Below are 23221 nucleotides of genomic sequence, written 5' to 3' on the forward strand. Positions count from 1 at the left end.
CTTCGAAGCCGGGAAAGATTCTCAAAGTGCTTTAAATTAACAGAAGCGCTTTGTACTTCTTCACAATAAGTGCTTATTGCCATTAAGAGCGATTACTAAACGTCGATGACTAACAAACTTGCCATCTGTAACGTGTTACTCATAAAGTTGCGGTACTACATAAAAGGGTCAACCAATATCGGTTGTGGTGACCTTTTTCTCCACAGTCGTTATGTTAAAGTCGTATGAATCTACCTGCAAATACTAAAGGCAGTGCACACTATTGGTAATTGTCAAAGACTAGGCTTCACAGTTGGTGTATCTCAACATATGCATAAAATAACAAAACGGTCATCGAACTTGCAAGATAATAATGACAGATAAAACACCCCCGTCACACGAAGTTGTGTGCGTTTAGATGGTTGATTTTGAGACCTCAAGTTCTAAATCTGAGGTCTCGAAATCAAATTCGTGGAAAATTATTTCTTTCTCGAAAACTACTCCACTTCAGAGGGAGCCGTTTCTCACAATGTTTTATACTATCAACAGCTCTCCATTACTCGTTACCAAGTCATTTGTTATGCTAATATTTGAGTAATTACCAATAGTGCCCAGTGCCTTTAATTAAGCCCCAAAAGGGGGGCTCTATGCTTAAAGTCACCTTTTGTAATGCACCCATTTCCAATTAAGAATCCATATCATATTGTGGACAATAAATGCAAGGCTCTTATTAGGCCCTTAACCTTTTGTCATTGGTATAAATGCAAACAATAGTTAATGGCCTGACGTTTCCTTTCAGATTGACTCAGTCTAAACGTCCGGCAATTAACTTTTTTTGTGGGGGCAATATAATTCTTCCTTTAAATTATTATTTATATACATCTTTGTTCAAATTCCTTTATCTTCGAAGAGTTGAATGGAATTGAATTGAACTCAAATTGCATTGAATTAAACTGACAAACTCAACTCGAAAATTCACAAAAACTTTTACATCGATATGTTTAAACTCGAGAGATTCCCTTCAAATCCCCGCACTCGGGAGTGACCAGACGTTTTCAATTTCGGGAAATTCCTTTTCAATTCATTTTATTTTCATTCATTAACTCTGGTTGTGAAGCCAAGGACTCACACGAATTTAATCACTGTTACTAGCTAAGAATTCAATGACAAAGAAGGAAGTTTCAGTTTTTAGAAGTGGGAGGAAAGCCCAAGAGAGTTATATTATATCACAGGCTGGAAAATCCACGCAATCAGGTGTAGGGACTGAAAACCAAATCCACTTAGTGCCCCCGGGGGAGGTTTTAGCATACTTTAAGAGGCTGTATCTCGGAAACGGCATGGAGAATGGATTTAATTTTTGGTTTGTGTTCAGTTTAGCCAAAATGGAACAGTTAGACAAAGTTTCATGTAAATCTGAGCTCATTTGACATCAGGTTAATTTCAACCCATAGGTTTGTACACTAAATATTTGGGGGAGGGGGTGTCTGGCAGGCCTAATGCAGCAGAAAATTTGTCTAGCGGTTGATATTTTTTACTTAGTATCATGGTAATGACCGTTTCCACTTGGTTTCATGTGGTACAACAATGTTTGATTCACCCCATTTTGGTTCAATTTTGCCTCTTTGTTGGGGGTCCATGCGCTATACGCAGCGGGGGGTCCCCGGTAGACAGCCATATCTGACTATGACTATGTCAGGTTATCCACTAAACGTTCCGGTACTCAAATATTGGTACCTCGTTCCTTTAACCAAAGTGCTCTCGGCTGCCGGTAACAGTCCGTATATGGTGAATGGTTAATTGTATATGGGTGGAAACAAGATACGCACGAAGCACAAATAACTTTCAATTGGAAGCATAATTCGTGGTTTGCCAAAGCTCTTCACGGGTTTGAGTCACCCTTATTTTTGCCAGAACAATCATTTGATAATTATAACTTCTGTTGGTTAAAATATGTTTAGCATTTTAAATAAGCAAAAGGTCTATATTAATGATTTTTGGTATTTCTAGTTGTCTTCGACTCACTGATTGTGACTGGATCGCTGTATTCAGTCAGTGGCTTTAGCAGATGTGATGTATGAGATATTGAGCAACTTGCGCTTTAAATAAGCTTTAACAGCATTCCTACACTAAAGGGCATCAAGTTTATTTTTGTTAAAATGGTGTACACAATGACAAGCCAATGACGCATGTTTGGTTTTGGGGTTCACGCTAAGTCATGACTTGTCTTAAAATAAAATAATTTGTTTTATGTTTTGTTTCTATAATATGTATAACCTACTTTATATTTTGTGTCACTTGCGCAATATGTTATTATTAATTGATTTATCAGCTTCGGCCAAAAATTCAAGTTAAAGTCTTTCACGTCAGCTCAGAAAAGTTACTCCAACTCTGAAAAGTATCTCGAACTCCAACGCGATGACTGTGTGTTGTTCTCTCAACGTCTATTCAACCAGGGCTCTGCACTCATTTTAACAGAAATTTTTGTTTGACTCGATGCAAATGTCAAAATTGTATATTTAATATATATAAAAATGAGTACGGAGCCCCAGTTACTGGTTCTCTTCAATATGTCTATCATTTATCTCTTCGTTGACTGACATTCTCCGTCCAAGCCCCAGCCATCCAAACCAATTAGATTAAGGAGAAAAAAACTCTCTTCTGCTCACAGAAAAACTCGTACAGATTGCACTATTTTTTTCTGCTTGGTGTTGAGGGGCCGGTTATTACACCCGACCCTATCCGACACCTCCATGTTCTAACACCGACTGTAGAACTAACGCGTAAATCGTCGTCAAAAGAAAGTAGCTAAAAACAAAACCCACCTCCCCGAAAGTAAATCTGGATCCGCCCTTTTAAGACCCTAGTGACAATAATGTAAATAAGGGAATCAATGTGTGGTGAAGAGGTTTTCAACTAGTGGTTTAAACCCCGCCGACACCTGGTTCTTGATAATTTTACCGAGACGAAATCGAGGTAAATTATAAAGAACCAGGCCTCGGTGGGTTTAAACCACTAGTTGAAAACTGATTTAACACACTTTGAATCCCCTTCATAATTACCTTCTCGGTCAAAAAACATCAACACTTTTTGTCAAAAAGTAAAACAAATGCAAATATTATAATTGTTCAATGATTTCTTTCAACACAACACCCATCCAGAGGCCCTTGGGTAAACAACTACTTATAAGGAGATTGCTGTGCGCGTCGCGCGTATCGCGTGATGTGGCACAACTGTCCCGACCGTTGCTCTCGACCAATAGGAATGCAGAAACTGTCTTATAGGCACCATAGATATAGAATTCTATATCTATGATAAGCACAGGTGCAAGCTCGCGGGTCACGCCCATGTTTCAACACTTTTTACTGGTCATTATCAAAGGTTTAAGCACGAGACGCGCTCTCTACCAATAGGGATGGCGAAACTGTCTTAGCTATTTATGAATAGATGTTTACGTATTATCATAGTTAAAAATAACACAATTGTATTGTACGCAATTTTCAAAATCCATTCTTACTTTTTCAGCCAGGCTATGAAGCGTTGGGACAATTTAAAAGGGTTTCAATTTGAAAAGGCTTTGCATGAGACCAGTGACATATTTCACCATCAGAAGAGGATCATATGAATTTCGGGTGAAGACACCAAACAACGTTGCGCTCATATTTAGTGCCTTTTGGAGACCAAGGACAATAATCATGAAGAAAATAAAAGGACTCCTTATGACAATTCTAACGACCGTGGTGCTCCAACAAGGAGGTTTGTGTTAAAGTTAAGGGGAATGGAAAGAACAGAAGATGTCTCCACATGGATGCAAAACAAGGAATTGGTTTGAGCTATTTCGAGCTTTTTTGTTGGACAAAAAAACACAATGTCCACAAATTTACATTAATATCACACAGTTTGAAAATAATGATGGTAGAAAGCTTCCCTTAAAATACTACTTGCTGACGAAGTGCTGTAGTTTTAGGGAAACTAGTATTAAAAAAGGGTATAATTTTCTGCTCAAAAGACGAAAAATATTTAAGCATGTAAAACGTATTTTCTTGACATTGTTTTACTCATTTCTCAAAAACTACAACACATCAGCTAATAATATTTTCAGTGAAGCTTTATACTACCATAACGGTATAAGTTTAATGTAAATCTGATGCGGACAGTGTCTTTTGTTCAAATCCTGGAACAAGCCGTTTCAATTCATGATGTTCATGTCTATGCATGTTGCATATTATGCCAGTTCTGCCTCACCAGACTTCCAAGGATAGTTATGAACATCGTTAATTATGGAAACGAGGATAATTATGGAATCATTCGTGCAATATTTTGATATTTTACCATTTTATTTTTCCTACAATCTATGTCTCCAGGGGCTGACATAATAACTGAAGACTTAAATCAGTCACATAAATGTTCTTGTTTACGTGACTGAAGCAGACACAAAACACACATACAAACTGTATCTAACTGTTCATGCTTTTATTAATCTTTCTATAATGTACAAGAATATACATAAATAGTTCTAAAAAATGTAGAGCTTTCATTTTCAATGAAGGGCTAATGTGAAACTTAAGTTTGCAAATTCAAGAGAAAGTTTATGGAATTGTGGCCGGTCACCAGTTTCTGTTTAGCTAAAGTTTGATGTGCCTATCAAGTCTTTATGCTTACAGGCTTTACGAAATTGGGCCTGGGAACCAACAGATATTTACTAAGAGCAGATGATACCTACATGCTTTTCTTGCTAATAGGAGCTAGGCAATACTTTTTTTCTTAGCTAAACTGTGTTATTGTATGTCCCTAATAGAATTATATTGTATTGTGATTCTTTGCAACTGAAATGAATTGTTTACTCTTAAAGACAATGGACACTATTGGTAATTGTCAAAGACAAGTCTTGTCACTTGGTGTATCTCAACATATTATGTATAAAATAACAAACCTGTGAAAATTAGAGCTCGGTTGGTCGTCGGAATTGCGAGATAACTATGAAAGAAAAAACACTCTTGTCACAGGAAGTCGTGTGCTGTCAGATGCTTGATTTCGGGACCTCAAATTCTAAACTTGGGGTTTCGAAATCAAATTCGTGGAAATTTACTTCTAACTCGAAAACTACGTCACTTCGGAGGGAGCCGTTTCTCACAATGTTTTATACTATCAACCTTCCCCTATTACTTGTTACCGAGTAAGGTTTTATGCTAATAATTATTTTGAGAAGTTACCTAGTGTCCACTGCCTTTAACTGCTATTATATACTTATTTGAAACTTGACAGCAGTCTTGACAGCAGTCTTGGGTGCTCCACACTCCACATTTTTTTCTCTGTGACAGGAAACATGTACTCAGATTGTATTCGGATTACCTCGATTCTCATAGCTCTTTAATCTGCCCTTAATCCTAATCTCCGGAAATACCTTACAAAATAAAATTTACAAATATTCCATGGAATTATGCTTTACTATAATGTAGGGGTAAGTGATGTAAAAAATCACACTGCTCTAAGTATTGCTGGCAATGATTTAACTTATTGAACCAATTCACCCGATATCATCATCACAATAACCTTGATTGCCTTATTTTGATGTTAAAGTCTTCAAGTCTCCTGACGATGACTAGAGCAAACTAGTCGAAACATCGAGACCGACACAATAACTGACTCCGCGGTAGTACATTAAATTACGATCCTATAAGCTTAAGTAGTAGTCCCAGTCTATTTCTACACCATCCACCCAGGACAGTTCTTTTCAGAACTGAGAAGTCTTCCGAACACCCGAACAATCCACTCCGCGGCAGTAGAATTAAGCAAGACAGTTCTCTAAGAACAAACTCTACCTGGCAAGTAGATACACACATGGTGTTACCGAAAACCAAATATATATAAAAGTCTTTGAGTGGTTTACAGTGTAGTGCGTCTTAATTTTTATGAGCAATTTGACTAAGAAAATGGCGAGGGTGACAGACAGTTGATGCATGTGACGTTGGTGCATTGGGGTCAATAGTGTATGTAGGGACTTTTTGCCTCATATAATTTATGTTTTATTTTATTTACAAACATTAACCACATATTATTTGGGCTTACATACAATCTTGATCATGGCATAGAACCCACATAATCTGTAATAAATACGCCACACAAATAAAAACTGTTACATTGGATGTAGTTTCCAAACAATTCACTGAAAAAAAAACCTAATTTATGAACAGAGCAATGCTTTGCAATGTAGTACCTATAAAATGTAATTGCACCTTTTTAAAATTAATATTATTTAAGTAGTCAATTTGACAAATCCAAAGTCACCAATGACTGCCTGGATTAACAGCAGAGAGGAATTTAGGATAAAATGTCTGTCCACTAATTTACAACTGACAAAATATAAGATTTATGTACAGAAGAATCTGGCCAAGGCAAATGGCAGCTGGTTTCATCCAACTTGCGTCAGATAAACACCCATCTTAGGGACAGTTTATTTTTTGTTTTTGGTTTTGCGAGATAAAGACACTTGACTTCACTCTCCTTAATCAAGGCTTACGAATAGGGACCAGTGAAAACAGGAATGGTATTGTGGTTTGGTAATACCCGTTTACACTCCTTAGTTACTTGAGATTGTTTGTTGGGATGGGAGGGGGGTTGATAAGTTTTAAAAACCTGTGCATGCTTAAGGGAGGCAACAATAAATCCTTCATTAAAGAATCCAAATTAAAGAATGTAATATAAATTTGAACTATAGACCTGATGCATTGTCGTCATCCAGCCGCCGTCTTAGGGATAAAACCATGACACAACAATGAAAGCGCACAGATTTGTTCGCGCCAGGTTTGGCCTATGAATGGCCGCTTTTTTACCTCTAGGTGAGGGCGCCCTACTGATAAGACATCATGTGCATAAGGTACATTACCAACCCTTCTCTAGCAGACCAGTGGAGCACTATTATTTATTATTTTGGGCCTTGCGGATGGAAGTTGGATCCATGTATTTCAGGGGTGTAGGTTAGCAGTACGATCATCACCCACAGATGAAGCAGGATCTACACGGTAGAAAAGAAAAATAATACTTCAGTGTCTGGATAGTGTTTACTCATTAAAGGCAGTAGACACTGTTGGTAATTACTCAAAATAATTATTAGCATAAAACCTTTCTTGGTGACGAGTTATGGGGAGAGGTTGATAGTACAAAACATTGTGAGAAACAGCTCCCTCTGAAGTGCCATAGTTTTCGAGAAAGAAGTAATTTTCCATGAATTTGATTTCGAGACCTCAGATTTAGAACTTGAGGTCTCGAAATCAACCACCTAAATGCACACAACTTCGTGTGACAAGGGTGTTTTTTCATTCATTATTATCTCGCAAGTTCGATGACTGATTGAGCTCAAATTTTCACAGGTTTGTTATTCGATGCATATGTTGAGATACCCCAACTGTGAAGGCTAGCTATTGACAATTACCAATAGTGTCCACTGCCTTTAAAAGAAATTTTCTTTGAATGAAGATAGTGGCAAGGCACCTGCTCTAGAATGGCATACAAGTGATACACCAGTGGATTTGTTTCACAGGACTGTATACAGTGCTGAACACACGTAATACATTTAAATTATTAAGATATTCATTCATGTACATGTAGGTGTTAAGTATTGTTCACAGCAGTGTTCTAAGAAACTTCACATACTTTTCTAGTTTCAAACAAAGGCAAAATGGCACTAAGCTTTAAATAAGCTTTTTCAGCATAGGAGGCAATTTTTGCAGCCAACTTGTAGGCAGCCAGCTGCATTGTATGCAAAGAGCAACATTTCAGGAAAACTTTGGTATTGCTATTTCCAAGAACATTATTTTGCAAATCAATACAAAAATTATGTTATAGTAAACTGTAAATGTTATGCCATTTACAGTTTTTTTTTACAAACAATGAGTATGACCATATGTTTCTTATTTTTAATTTGTCCATATTGCCATGTTTAGCGCCCTAGAGCATGTCTACATGATTAGGGCGCTATATAAGTTTTGGTATTACTATATTTACTATTATTAAATGTTTTGCGACAGTTTTGCTGTTTTGGATTCGAACTGCCTCTACCTATTGGGCTTTCTCAGTGGTCTCGTGGTAAGCTATCTGCTCTGGAACGGCAAAGAACATTGGTTCAAATCTTACACGAGTAATATACCTCAGGGCTTGGGAAAATAACGAGTATTCAGTACTTTACACATTATTGTCGTATGGGTGAAAACCAAAACTCTAAAAGGTTTCACTCTTGTTATAAGTACTTTCTAGGGGCCATATATTTAAGACTGGATTTTGACCAGTCTTTGCATTACTGTACATACCATGTACGCAATGACAAACAGTCTGGCTATGGGGTAGCGCCTGAGAAACAACCCCAGTCTAATGCTGAAACGGTCCAGTGTATTTGCTGCACGTTTGACGTTCTTTGTGACCACGGCATCTAAAGGTGTCTCTCTTAGGAAGGCAGGTAACCCACGCTGTCTGGTTCCTGAGGATAAAACAAAAAATTGCACGATGAGGTCACAGTTGTGATGATTTGAGGCATTGCATAGTGAGGCATCAATGTATTATTCAATGGTTTATTAAAAATCTATTCAAATTGCTGCCAGCAGCACAATTACTTGAACAGTTAAATATCGTTAACACTATGTGTTATCTACTTTTTTTCTTCTAAGGATTTGTTGGTAAGTTCTCAAAAGAGCATAATCTACCCAGCATGTAGATAAACACATATAGTGTTATCGTAAACAAAAAAACACCAAGTTCACAGTGCCAGGATGAGAGTCATTGCTAAAAAAAGATTCTGAAGCTAGGATCTCATTTTTACAATCTAGTTACATCTTGTTGCAGATTGTGAGGGGTATTTGTCATTCAAGTCTAAACCCTTTGCATTTCCCTTGGTCTAATTTTTGTTCATCTTTAACCTGAGCACCATTTGGCATCTCTCATGTCCACACTTATTTTATAAGTTCATCTGTTCTTGTTTATTTGATGTACTTACAACTGAAGTTCTCATGTTTAAAGGCAGTGGACACTATTGGTAAGTACTCACAAAAATTACAAGCATAAAACCTTACTTGGTAATGAGTAATGGGGAGCTGTTGATAGTATAAAACATTGTGAGAAAAGGCTACCTCTGAAGAAGTAACAACAAGGTAATTTTCCACGAATTTGATTTCGAGACCTCAGAACTAGATTTTGAGGTCTCGAAATCAAGCATCTGAAAGCGCACAGTTTTGTGTGACAAGGGTGTTTTTTCTTTCATTATTATCTTTGACGACCAATGGAGCATATGTTGAGATACACCAAGTGAAAGACTGGTCTTTAACAATTACCAATAGTATCCAATGTCTTTAATTCTCGTTATTAAAAATTTATAATGAAAGGAGCCCCATAAAAGCTTCACTATTTTGTCTTTATTTTTATTTTAGTGCCCTTTGTTTGTTTTTGTAAATCCCCCTTGCACATGTTGCACCGTTTATTTCCTGCTTGCTGAGGGCTTTGTCCGTCTGGGCTCTGCCCACATCCACACTCAGCCTGTTACAGTCTGAATACATACAGTAAAAATAACACCCAGCATCATAAACTGTGTTTAGTAATTACAATAATAATATTGCACTCATAAGTTACCATCATCATCCTCTGCGTTCCCCACGTTAACGATGTGACTTTTATTTCTGACTGCATTTAGCTCAATCTCTTTATGCTGTCTCTGTTGAAGAAGAACATTCAAAGATTTTAACATGACCATTTTGCATCCATACGTTTTGCAACTGTCAATTGACAGTTGCAAAACGTATATGTTGGGTTTAGGAATTGATCAAATGTAATACAATTAGGCCTACACTCTTGGAAAATAACCAAAAATATTTGTGTGCACTTGGTTTAGGAAAGGATCAAATGTAATACAATTAGGCCTACACTCTTGGAAAAAAAAACAAAATATTTGGGTGCACTGGGTTTAAGAAAGGATCAAATGTAATACAATTAGGCCAACACTAAAAAAATTGGGTGCACAAATTGGCACGATCTTACGGTTCCCCGAGGTACATAAGATTATAGCTACAACTTTATACCCCACCAACAGCTAACTACATTAAGAATGTTTTTCATCTATTCCTATCTCACTAAATAAGTTTACTATAACCAAAATTTAAAAAAAAAATCAGCTGCATTTAGTCTTCCTTTGTTTGTTTTCATTAAATTGTTTGATTAAGTCAATCATAAACTTTCTAATAAGAAGATACATCAATACAAAATAAAGAACGTATGAGAAGAGACAATATTATATGTACCGACTCGAACACATTTCTGACATTATTTTTAAATGGTACAATGATGAAAAAGCTTAAAGTGATGACACTGTGACAGTAAGTTTACAAAGTTAAAAACCTGAAAACACAGTAAAGCACAGGTTCAAGAAGCGACAATACAATAAATTTAAATATACACAAAAGTATGACAGAGAAAAATGGAAAAAAAGGAAATTAGAACAATCATTTGACACAAATAGACAGAAAAAATACATTAACCAAATTTAAAGCAATGCCAGCAACCCAAACATCACTTGAGTGTCCCTCATCCTTTCAAACAATCTCTCCAACCACCAACCGTACAGTCAATCAGGAAAATGAATTTTCATTCAGCTAATGCCAGAATGAAGAATAATACCACACATGAATAGGATAAAGGAATGTTATTCAAAAATAGAAGTACATGTACCAAATTAACAAAAATTGCATTTAGGCTTTGGAATAAAAAAAACAACCAGAGATTTGGAAAAAAGTTACACAAAGCCCTCCAGCACTATTACAGAGAACCAGGTTTTTTTCTGAACCTCGACTTAAACCCGATTCATACTTCCTGTGAATGCGAATATTCAACGTAATTATTTGTTGCGAATTTGTGAGGGAGTATTCGCACTCACAGAAAGTATGAACCGGGCATCAGGCTCCGTCTCCAGGCTCCTAAATTTATGATGGAGCCCAAGTCGAAGCTGTTGCCCAAGTTAATGCCCAAGTCGGAGCCCAAGCCGAGGTTTGGTGAACAGGCTCACAGATGGATTTGAACTGGCCTTAAGTACTAACCTCCATTCTTTCAAGCTGCATGACTAGTGAATTCTTCTCAGTGCTTAGAGCTTCTAACATCGTTTGTTTCTGTATTAGACTCTCAGTGAGGGCACGAAGCCTGGACTCAAGCTCTATCTGCGATGTACTACTTGCACTTTTTGCCATCATCTGCAGAATACAAATAAAACATTACTTAAAGTTTTGTTTATTGCTATATCACAACAACATTGTAAATATCAATTTTTGTTTTACCCACATTTTACAGCACTCAGAAAAGTACTGAGTATACAGTGCTTACACCCATCGGTGTATATGGGTTCAACCAAAACTTTTTTTTTTTTCCCATCCCCATTGCAAACATCCATCTATTTTAAATCATTTAAAATGAAAATAGGGGAAAAAAGAGAGCTGTGAAAAAGAAGAAGCAAAGACTGAAAAAAAATACTAAAAAAGGAAAATGTTAATGAGCGACTGCCGTCATGAACAAAGCAGGCATGTGGCTGTACATGGAATTAAATTTGCAACCCAGTTACTGCACGAGTGCATGCTGGCCTTCACATCACAAACGAAGAATTTATTATCACATTGTGATCAATGCATTAATTGGGTTACACACAATACACAATATCGAGCCAGGGTTTCAACAAATTTAACAGTCCAGTACTTTCAGACGAACAGCATTCAAATACAATCGTCTGCAGCAATTACAGCATTTGTCGTGTCAAAAAAAAGGAGGTTACATAAATGTTTATTAAAGCATTGTAGAAAATTACATTCAATGTTAAGACTTGACGGAGAAGGGGGGGGGAGAAGCTGTCAAAAGGTCCAGTTTAATAAGAATGAAGAAATAATAAAATAAAGTAAAAATAATAATATTAATAAACAAAGGTACAGTAAAGTGCCAAACAAAAGGTACATTTTATTCGAGCAATGTTGGGGGAAACAGCACAACTTGATTGTCCATTTTGTTTCAGAAACTCTTACGAGTGTGTGTAAATTGAGAAAATGTGCACAAATATTCTAGTAGGTTTAGATTCTTTCATTTTGGCTTTTACCCATATAACAATGAGTGTTATCACTGTCTACTCAGTACTTTCCCGAGTTATGTGACATGAGTTCTCACAGGCATATTATTCAGGTGGGATTCAAACCCACTACCTTTGCAATTCTAGAGCAGTGTCTTACCAACTAGACCACCGAGATTGCCAGATAGCTAGAGGCAGGTTAAGATTTGTATATAAAGATTTGATTGAATTTAAAGCTAGCCAGTCATTTTTTACCTGATTTCTCAGTTTCTGAATGTCGTCCTCTCTATCCTGCAGCCTCGTCTGCAAACTCATCTTTGATTTGTATCCTTCATCCTCGGCATACCTCAACTCTTCCGTCTTCTGTCTTAAGTCTGTCTCTACCTCTCGTAGTTGTTGCTCCGTGGTGGACAGCTGGTCTTCCAGGTCTCGGATCTGATCCTGCGCCGTATCGGATTCATTCTGCTGTAGGACTTCAAGCTCCTGAAGAAAAAGAATTAGCAACAGTTGAATCAATGTTTATTTCACTGCCTTTCATCTCTGTGGACCCAGTTCAAATCACACCTCAGACTGATGCCTTTGCATATGAATTTGGGTTTTTAGTCCCTGCCTACCAGATTTTGAGGTTTCCCCCCATGGGGGTTTTCCTCCCACATTTAAAACTCTTTCTATTCATTATGTTACTAATGTTAATTGTGCTGTTGGACGTCAAAATCTAAGAAAATATAGGGGATGTAACTTCAAACAGTAATTTGCAGTTGGCTTGTTTTTGCAGTCGGCATTATGTTTGAAACAGAACAAACAATGTACAGTCGGTAGAAAGCAGTCCTTTTATTCAGCTGGACTTAGGAATGTGGAGTCAGGTTGTTTAGAGCATGACGATTGAAACAGCAGTGTACTTTTAAGAAGGCTCTGAAAACTCATATTTTTGAACAGTGACTTCAAGTTTAATCGCATCATTTGGTTAGTCGTCAAGTAAGAGCACTCTATATGTATCGTATAATATTGTATTACATTTAAAATGAAGATGTAGCTACACCAAGGTATATCAATGTGACACTTAGCATTCATCGACCTACTTGTAACTCAGTCCGTAGTTGTTGTATCCGCCCACCAGCAATCTGAAGCTCCTCCCTCATGCCATCCCTCTCATTCCTTAGCTCCTCCAGCTCAACGCTTGATGCAATACTGCCCTCGCTTGACCCTGAACCTTCTTTAAGACTTGCTATTAGTTTGTCTTTCGACTGAGGGAGAAAACAAATTCAAAGGTGAGTTACAGATGTTCCAAAGTACTGTTCCATAGTAGTGAGAATTGCGATGGTAGAGCCATTGGTGTAATTACTTAGCGTTTCGCTGGCATGTGGTGGCCGAGTGGATAAGAACACAGGATTCAAGCTCTGGTGTTTCTGTTCAGCAGAGTGTGGGTTCATGTTTCGGTAGTGATACTTGTGTGCTTAAAGGAACACGTTGCCTTGGATCGATCGAGTTGGTCTTTGAAAAGCGTTTGTAACCGTTTGTTTCAAAATGCATATGGTTAGAAAGATGTCTTAAAAGTAGAATACAATGATCCATACAAATTTGCCTCGAAATTGCGTGGTTTTCTTTTTACTTTGCGAACTAACACGGTCTGCCATTTATGGGAGTCAAAAATTTGACTCCCATAAATGCCCGACTGTGTTAGTCGACGAGGTAAAAGGAAAACCACGCAATTTCGAGTGATACTTGTGTTGATCATTATATTCTACTTTTAAAATATCTTTCTAATCATATGCATTTTATAACAAACGGTTACAAACGCTTTTCAAAGACCAACTCGTCCGATCCAAGGCAACGTGTTCCTTTAAGCAAGACACTATTGCTTTCTTCGGATGAGACGCGAAGCTGTTGGTCCCATGTGTTGTGTAATGCATGCAAAAGAAGCCAGAGCACTTATCAAGGGTCTACTCTGGTGTTTCTGGTTTGATTGCCTGCATACTTGCCACAGCACATTGAATACCATTACATGGTGGGTGCTATGTTTAGGAATTGGTCTCAATTCTAAAAACGTAGCTCAAAAATACCTTGCAGGAAAATACTGAATGTTGTAGCACATTGACAATCACTGAGAAACAGATATGAACACCATATAAGAAGCGAACATTATTGTTGCTATTATCATCAGTATGCCCCAAATGGAGTACAAATGAGTACCAGTTTGGCCATGCGCTAGAAGTTTGCTTATCAAGTTCCAGCTTGAGGTCATATCTTACCTGCAGTATTCTGGTGGCTTTTTGCTTGTAATCGACAAGCTCTTCTTTGACACTGTCCAACTGACTCTTAGCTGTCTTGAGCTGCTGGGCAAGACGGTGTGTGTTATCTGATAGATGTAGGTTAAGATAATTAAAGGAATGTATAAGAATCAAACTCTGTTCTCAATTTCAGGCATGAGAATGGGTGATGTTAAAAAAAAAGGAAAAAATTCAGTTGATTGGAAATGTCAATATTCCATCATTTTTGTGTGCGAAGCACAACACGAGCGCGCAGCGCGAAGTCCCTTACGGCCGGGGTCCAGGGCCCGCTTAAGGGCCCTGGGAGCTCTGGCTATTTTAGAAGCTCTGTGGTGGTCTCTAATGCATTTCTGACACCTGTTTTTCCAGGTAGAAGTGAGCTACTTTTGTGTGATTTTTCCTTTTTTATTTTTTTATAATAGGTTTAAGGGAAAATAAAATGTAAAGCTCAAACAATTCAAACAATTTTGGGTTCGCCTGCGATTTTATTACAATTCCGGAAAAAGAAAGGAAAAAAAAAAAAAAAATTATCCCTTATTTCTGCCCTTGAAAATGCTTTTTTTCTCACCAACAACCATTTTTATAGGTTCTTGATTTGAAATTCGGTTGTGTAAAAGAAATTCTTTTGCAGTTAAATGTTTGTGATTTTAACGATCCGTCGGCGACGCACATTTAAAAAAATATATAAGCCTATATACTTGGCGAGAGCGATGTGTTTTTGAGAAAGAGGTTGTTATTCAGCATAGGGTATAACTGGAACGAGGTTGAGATTAGACCCCAACATAGAAATAGAACCAATGAAGAAAGCACGTCGTCCGGACGCACAGTGTGTTCGCTGGTTCCCAATATATCTTTCGCTGGTTGTGAGGCAATAACAGGTACCAGTTTCCCATGGCCTGCCGGCGATCTCAGATTCGTGCCGCGCCGCTCATTGGTTCGTGTACAAACCTGCACGCACACAGTACACATGGTGCAAACACGTGCATTGTTTTTTTCAGTAGACTTTCAAAAGTCTCCACACGTGTTATCTTTGCTGCAGCAGCAAGCCCATTACACGCAAACATTATTGAACCGTACCACTATAAACGAAGCAAGGAATGAGGCAAGTTTATACATCGGTCGCTGCTGCTCCATTATGCATGCGCGATGCCAGGAAGACCACAAGCCGTAAACTGAGCCAGTTGCAGGACGGCAATTTATTGTTTAGGTGCCGTTTTTTCATGAACGCCGTGCGTGTGGATCCGCGATAAGAACAATTACAAAGGTAAACTGGACATTGTCTGACTAGAGAAGAGGGATTAGAGAAATCCAAATGTATACCCCCCAAAACCTACCCCCTGAATTTTATAGCAAATTCACATTGAACTCGGAGACCACATATTTTGAAGTGAAAAATCCGGAATTCCGGAAAAATCCGGAAGATTCTCATGCCTGCAATTTTGATCAGATGTAACATTTCCTCAAAATTGCTTGCTGGCCTGAGTTCCCCACTTATTCTACACCCAGAACCTCCCCAGAGATAAAAACAAATGTTGAAAAATGTCCGCTAAATATGACAAAGCCTTTAAAGCCATTGGACCCTTTCGGTACAGAAAAAAAAAAAAAGTTCACAGATTTACAAATAATTTACAGGTTTTACAGAAGGTAATAATGAAAGACTTCTCTTGAAATATTAGTCCATGAAATGCTTTACTTTTTGAGAAAACGGTAAAACAATAAAAATTCTCGTTAGCGAGAATTACGGATTTGTTAGAAACACATATCATGACACGGCGAAACGCGCAAAAAACAGGAGTGGGTTTTCCCGTTATTTTCTCCCGACTCCGATGTCCGATTGAGCCTAAATTTCCACAGGATTGTTATTTTAAATATTAGTTGTGATACACGAAGTGTGGGACTTGGACGACACTATTTACGAAAAGTGTATAATGGCTTTAAAGGCAAAGTACACCGTTTGTTTTGGGAAACATATGGTTGTGTTAATCTGAAATAGATGTAGTTAACAATAAAACTAACATGGGTAAATTTGATTTTAAAAGGTGGTCGTTTTTTTGAGATGTTGCAAAAAATCCGGACAGTAACCCTTCTCAGATTCAAAATTTTGGGGCATAAAAACTGATATCTTTTATACATAACTACCATTACTTTGCAGTGAATTGTATCTCAAAATGCTTTATACTGTTGGCTTCTAAGAAAAATTAGTCTTGCCATTAATTTATAAGAGTGATTACCAAACGTATTCCTTCCCTTTAAACCTACTTCCTAAGACACTGCCAAAAAGCACTCTATTTCCTTGTATGTCTAATATAAAAACAAACTGTCGATTGAACGTCACATTTAAGGATACTTTTTTCTTCATGATATCTCTTCTGGGTGGTTGTCAATGACTCAGCTAGGTTCTGCTGCTCCGATTCCAATCTTCCCTGTCTCTCCATGAACTCAACCTGTCACTCAAACACAAATGGGTCAAACTTTAAGATGAGTCACTAAAGACAAGCAGGTAACTGAAGACAATCAGATACGTGTTTTAATAAGGGAATTAAAGGGTAGCGACGAGTTCTTTTAACAGTCGTTTAAAACCGACAGGGGCGAGGGCCTTTATCGCACGGCAACGACCCTGCAAGGTTTTAAACGGACGTTTAAGAACGAGTCACTACTCTTTTATTCACATTCATAAATGCCCTTTTGTTAAAAAACGAAAAAAAAAAATACAATTATAAGCACTTAGACAATTGAAAATTCCAGGTTTGAAGTATTTTTTGCAAAAAATTATGAAGAATCTGTTTGATGCACGCGGGTTGTGTGTATGTGCGCGCTTAGAAATAGATCACGCACGCGCGTTTAGAAATAGATTACGCTGCGCTTAAAAACAGATTACACGCTGTTACTTATAGCTATGAATTGTGCGTTCCTCGTGATAATATTGGCGTACAAGCGCGCCCGACACGCGGAAGCTAGCAGGTTATAAACAGCTCCAGCTGGTCATTATCAACCGTTTAAACACCCCTACTTGATGCGATCTCCACCAATAGGAGTAGCGAAACTGTATGGGGTATTTATGAATGCTGAATAAATAATAGTAATAATAAAAAACTGCCATTGACGGACAACAAAATGGTGGCTGCCGAAAGAGCTAGCATCATGCAGAGCTCGATCAGGCTGCGGTAAGGTCAACCATTGGTACTTTACACATGCGATCTGCACACTTGAACGACATTTTATTGGTGAACTTTGAAAAGTTCCCAAAAAGTTGGATCAATGCGCAATCATATTTAAGTGTGAAAGTGACCGCAATTTATTACTGCGATTAATCTTTTTGCGGGGTCATGATCTTGCAGTTGTGAATCCAGTGGGAACGCGGTCAGAGAGATTTGGATAATCAAACAGGGATCAGGGAGAACTAAATGGAGATCAGGGAGGATCAATCAAGGATTAGGGTATATCAACATGATCAAACAGGAAATACCTGGGCTGATTTATAAGCATCTTGCTCCCTCTTCAAGGTCCCTTCAGTTTCTTGAAGCTTCTCCTTGACAGAGTCCAAGGCATTACTATGAACTCCGCTAGCATCACTGTGATCACGTAAAATCCTACAACAACAAACATTTCATGAAAAGTTTGACTATCGAAAAGAAAATGATATACTAGACAAACACTGAATGCTTTTGAATGCAAATATTTTCTTGAGTTGAAAGATGGCATATGCCATTCAACGAGGCGAGAAAGCACCGGGACCAATTTCATAAAGCTGTTTAACAGTTAAACAAAAAACACTGCTGAGCAATATTCTTTGCTGAGGGGCACCAGTAGCATTCAATGTAAACTTGTTGGAGCTCTGGCTGGTAACTTGTGTCTGCTGAGCAAGCAAGATTTGTCAATGCTTAGCAACTTTTGGTGCTTACAGGCTTTATAAAATTGAGCCCTGGTTAGGCATGGAGTGTAACATATTTTTAACTGAGGCTTTAAAAAAACTATCTTTGACTTCTCAAATGGAGATCAGCGGGTACATACCTATTTCGTTCGGACTCAACCTCCTCAAATAGCTTGCTCTTTGCCTTGAGTTCTTCGTCTGCTTCTTGGAGGCGAACCCTGAGAACAGCAAGCTGTGAGTTCTTAGCACCAAGTTCCTCAGTCAGATCTTCCTCTCTTGCCTGCAGCTGTCTGATGATGCTGTCACTGCTGGACATCTGCTGCTGGCGTCGTTGCATCTCCTCTTTGACTATGTAGAGCTCTGAGTGGAGATAAGGTGAGAAAGAAGTGTACGGTTTTAAAGGAACGCGTTGCTTTGGATCAGTCGAGTTGGTCTTTGAAAAGCATTCTGTAACCGTTTGTTATGAAATGCATGTGGGTAGAAAGATGTTTTACAAGTAAAATATAATGATCCACACAAATATCACTCGAAATTGTAAGGTTATCCTTTTACCTCGTCGACCAACACGGTCGGCCATTTATGGGAGTCAAAATTTTGACTCCCATAAATGGCCGACCCTGATAGTGCGCGACGTAAAAGGAAAACCGTGCAATTTTGAGTGATACTTGTGTTGATCATTATATTTTACTTTTAAGACATCTTTCTAAGCGTAAGTATTTCATAACAAACGGTTTCAAACGCTTTTAATAGACCAACTCGTCCGATCAAAGGCAACGTGTTCCTTTAAGATTATATAACAAATAAAATAAATAAACAAGAATGGTGTATTGAAAAACACAAATGCCCTGCTGAGATCAATCTCATTATTGAGTTATTATTGCTCGGAAAACATTTCTCTTGTTTAAGCCACACTGACATTTACATTTGACCTAGTTGGGCCAACAACAATAGGCTTCAGGGGATACACAGACTAATCCACGAACCAGTAACCAAGTTTGGAGTTGATATGCCAAGCCTTCTTGAGTTGTGGCTTGGAAAATATTTCTTTTGTTTTAGTCATAATGACCTTGACATTTGACCTAGGGTGTCCAACAACAATGGGCTTCTGGGGGATCCCTAGACCAATCCAAAAACTAAGTTTGGAGTCCTTCAATGCACCCACATATCACTGCTTACCTACACTACATGAATACATATTATAATAAGAATAAGGGAATCAATGTGTGGTGAAGAGGTTTTCAACTAGTGGTTTAATCCCAACGAGGCCTGGTTCTTGATAATTTTACTGAGATTAAGTCGGGGTAAATTATAAAGAACCAGGCCTCGGCGGGTTTAAACCATTAGTTGAAAACCGATTCAACACACTTTGATTCCCATTCATAAATACCTTTTCGGTCAAACACATCATCACATTTTGGTCAAAAAGTAAAACAAATGCATAAGTTATAATTGTTAAATGATTTCTTTCAACACAACACCCCTCCAGCTATGAAATGGTAAAGCCCTCCGCCGCCCTCGGGTAAACAACTCCTTATAAGGGAATGTTGTGGGCGTCGCGCGTTTCAGCCGTTGCTCTCGTCCAATAGGAATGAAGAAACTGTCTTATAAGAAGAACAGGTGCAAGGTAGCGTGTCATGCCCATGAACTAACACTTTTTACCGGTCGTAAACAAAGGTTTATACACACCCAAGTGACGCGCTCTCCACTTGTCTGAGGTATTTATGAATGATTATTTATAATCTTGCTTAGCAGAAACAGGTTGCATAATACCAGCTATTATTCCACAAAGTTTACATTTTTGTGACTGGTGCCCCGCGCATTATTTTCTGCTTAACAGCTTAATATTATTAGGGACCCTGGTCTTACCTTCTTGTGCACTACGAGCCCTGCTGTGCGCTGCCATCATCTCCTGGTTGAGGGATGCAACCTCGTTCTTTAATAGTTTGTTCTCCAACGCTAGGGATGACAGCTGGTGGGAGTGGTCATCTTGGATGCCTTGCTCCTTGATGGGGGCGGCAGACGGGAAAGACTCCTCAAGGCTTTCTGAGCGATCACTGTCTGAGATGTTGTTGGCTGTCGGGGGTTCACTGCTGTCTGCTTGGTCGACACCAGCTTGGGTAAGGCCTGTTGTAGTAAATAGTTTAAACCTCATAATTTTGAGTGGCCTGATACATACTGCCAGAGGATCTCAAATTATTCTGTGTAGTTTACATTATAAGAAGTTTGTATGTTTTTCATTGTAGTCTCTACATTCCAAATCTGACATTGGCCAATTGATATTACTATAAAATAGGCCTAAAACAAAGGGGGAATATAATTAGCTGTTGCAAACTGCTTACCAACTGCAAAACAGTTCATGGCCTGACATTTTTAACCTAGCAGAGTCTTTCCTGAAGGCTAAAGAGAAGGACTCTGCCTTCAAGAAATACTCTGCTTTGGTCGTAACGTCAGGCCATTAAATATTTTTTGTAGGCTAAAAAAATACTAACACAAGCAACAATATTACAATGAGTAGTGCAAAGCAACAATCTTTGGAAAGAAAGTTTCATAAAGGAACACACTAACTTGTAAAAAACCTGTTGGGGTCAAGCAAAGTGGTTACAACAATTCATTCAAACTAATGACAGTCAGTGAAGAAGGGTAAGAATCAATGTTTACCTTGTTGGTCGATAGTTGGTGATGAAGACAGATCTTGGGTACTTCCTTCCACCCTAGCACTTTTAGAGGATATTGTCGATGATGTACTCGACTGTCTCGAGTGTCGGCCATTTATTGCCACTCCACTCCCACTGTTCACAATACTTTTTCTATCTTTCCGTTTGTCCCCAACTTGCGGTGACGCTCTTCCTGTTGTTGATGGTTTATTCAAAAATTCAAAGAGTTTCTCATCATCTTGGTCTGTGCGGAGCTTGGAGCTTCGGCTCTTCTGCGCTACAGGTGAGCCTGAGTTTAGAGAGCTGTCACTAGGAGTCCTTCGGATGTTGGCGGTGTTTGCCAAGTCAGTGGCCGTGAGGTTGTGGGAACTAGATGAAGTGGACATCTGAGGGAAGGGGGTCGACGCTGTGAAGCCATCACCGAAGCCACTGCTTCTGGTGGAGGAGTCATATGGAGTGAAATGACCGGCTCCTCCGTTGGAATGACTTGAGTTCTTCTCCTGGGTGGGTGTGGTTGTTAGGACATTACTTGCAGATTGATCCAACGTGTTGAGAAGATTCTCTGCCTTGCTGAAAACCCACGACATGGTTTACTGATGTTTGTGGGATTATCTCAAAAGTAAAGTCAATACTCAACATCCATGTTGTGGATAGCTATCCTGTGTGAAATAAAGATAAAGAATAATTTTATTGTTAAATTTTAATTATTAAATTAGCTAATATTGTACCATTAGTCAGTTTGAGTAAAAAGGTACACAAATAAAAGACCTTGATGTGAAAGTCTGAACCAGCTGTAATAATCGTAGCAAGCTCTTGGTCATGCCTCCAGTCTTTGACCATCAATAGGATCAAGTTGGCAGTTAATCACAACTAGGTATAAAAATGAACCAAAAGAATTAGCAGGGACTCATATTATATTGCTTGAAAGTTGAAGGTAGATCTAATTTCCATGTGCGCTAAATCTTGCTCAATCTTGTTTCAATTACTATTAAAAAAATCTATTTTTGTCCCAAGACATATGGCTACTTGGTTAGAATCCGAAGATATCGCAAGGCATGACAGTAAATCACCCCAACCCCCTTGAAGCACAAACACTTCAAAACAATCTGTTTTCCCCCATTTCAGACCAGCAATGTTTTGTTTCAGGAGTAAGAAACCAATCTGTTAATGTTATATTTTCTCTCTAATGTAGACATATTATTTATTAAGTTTATAAGAATTTATTACTGTCTGCAGTTAATCCAAACAAAAATTTGGTTTCATTTTCACTTAAAATGTTTAAATTTTTCCCCATATTATTGGCACACCATAGAATCCCAAATAGCAACCACATCACGTGGTCTATCTGGTGACTAAAGGAGAATGAAACTCAATCTAGCAGACGATAATTTTGTTTTGAAATTTAGAGGTTGGATGATGTTTCTTAGACTCACTTAATAATGCATTAGTGATTTATACCAAAAATTAATCATTTTATAAGTTTTTGAACATTTCACCTCTGGACAGGAAACTTTATTCTCAGCATGATTAAGCATGATTAAGCAGAGCTTCTGTCACCGATGGAGCTTGCACAGTCTCGCGGTAAACAGGAATCAAAGTTTGGGTTTGAAAACATATGAGGGTTGATAACATATGACTCTACGATATATGCGGTAACCCTTATCCTCAGGTAAGAACAAAATTCAGTGAATTTGAAGTAACTAAACTAAGGGCGGATAAATTGGTGGCGATGGCGACGTGCGGAAAATTAACCTGGACATGATGATGGATGGGGCTCTCCGACTCTAGTCTACGAAGAAAAGGCAATGTCAACCTTTTTAATAAGGGTACAGACAGACCCCCAGTTTCACTGGATCTATGTAACGTTCAATACAATTCTGTTTGCTCATCCATTAAATTTTGTATGAAATTATTTTGAAGAAAAAAACTCTACGGAAGTTTTCCACTGCTATCCGATGGGGGCGCTATTTATTTCTGACCGAGTGACTCTAACCTAAGTTAACTAACGACATACTAAAGTAAACTATTTATGTACTCCACGTTGTGTTCACATATGATATTTAGATGGAAACATCACTTCTTTGTTGCAATGAATATTCACTAACAATTTTAGATAAATACCTTGTAGTTTACAAATCCACAGAAAGAAACAGTTCTATGTCGTCGTGTAAACATTCACTGTTGACTATTTTTACGCAGCCAGCTTTCAACTGTACGTGGAGCCTGACCTCTTTCAACACTTATGAAATAAATGATAATAATAAACCAACATTATTTATTTGTTATTAAAGAAAACTTCATGTTAATTTCATAATTTAGTATTTTATAGTAAATACATTATATTAAAGCGGCAAATTGTAAGAAAATATAAATA

The 23221-nt window shown here is 38.1% G+C and overlaps 1 protein-coding gene across 1 annotated transcript; it reads right to left on the bottom strand.

The window, feature by feature from the left end:
- Window positions 1–4444: 4444 nt before the first annotated feature.
- On the bottom strand, window positions 4445–23068 carry LOC139933899 (golgin subfamily A member 5-like). Its single transcript, XM_071928134.1, has 13 exons — window positions 22969–23068; window positions 20852–21506; window positions 20060–20317; window positions 18334–18553; window positions 17789–17912; window positions 16670–16766; window positions 14305–14411; window positions 13135–13299; window positions 12311–12538; window positions 11049–11198; window positions 9592–9673; window positions 8283–8449; window positions 4445–6991 (listed from the first exon to the last, which is right to left on the bottom strand). Exons 2-13 carry the CDS (start codon window positions 21432–21434, stop codon window positions 6902–6904), a joined length of 2271 nt encoding a protein of 756 aa, XP_071784235.1. The 5' UTR covers window positions 21435–21506; window positions 22969–23068; the 3' UTR covers window positions 4445–6901.
- Between the last annotated feature and the right edge of the window lie 153 nt (window positions 23069–23221).

This window comes from Asterias amurensis, chromosome 1, assembly GCF_032118995.1.
Source record: "Asterias amurensis chromosome 1, ASM3211899v1".
In the NCBI taxonomy this organism is placed as follows: Eukaryota; Metazoa; Echinodermata; class Asteroidea; order Forcipulatida; family Asteriidae; genus Asterias; species Asterias amurensis.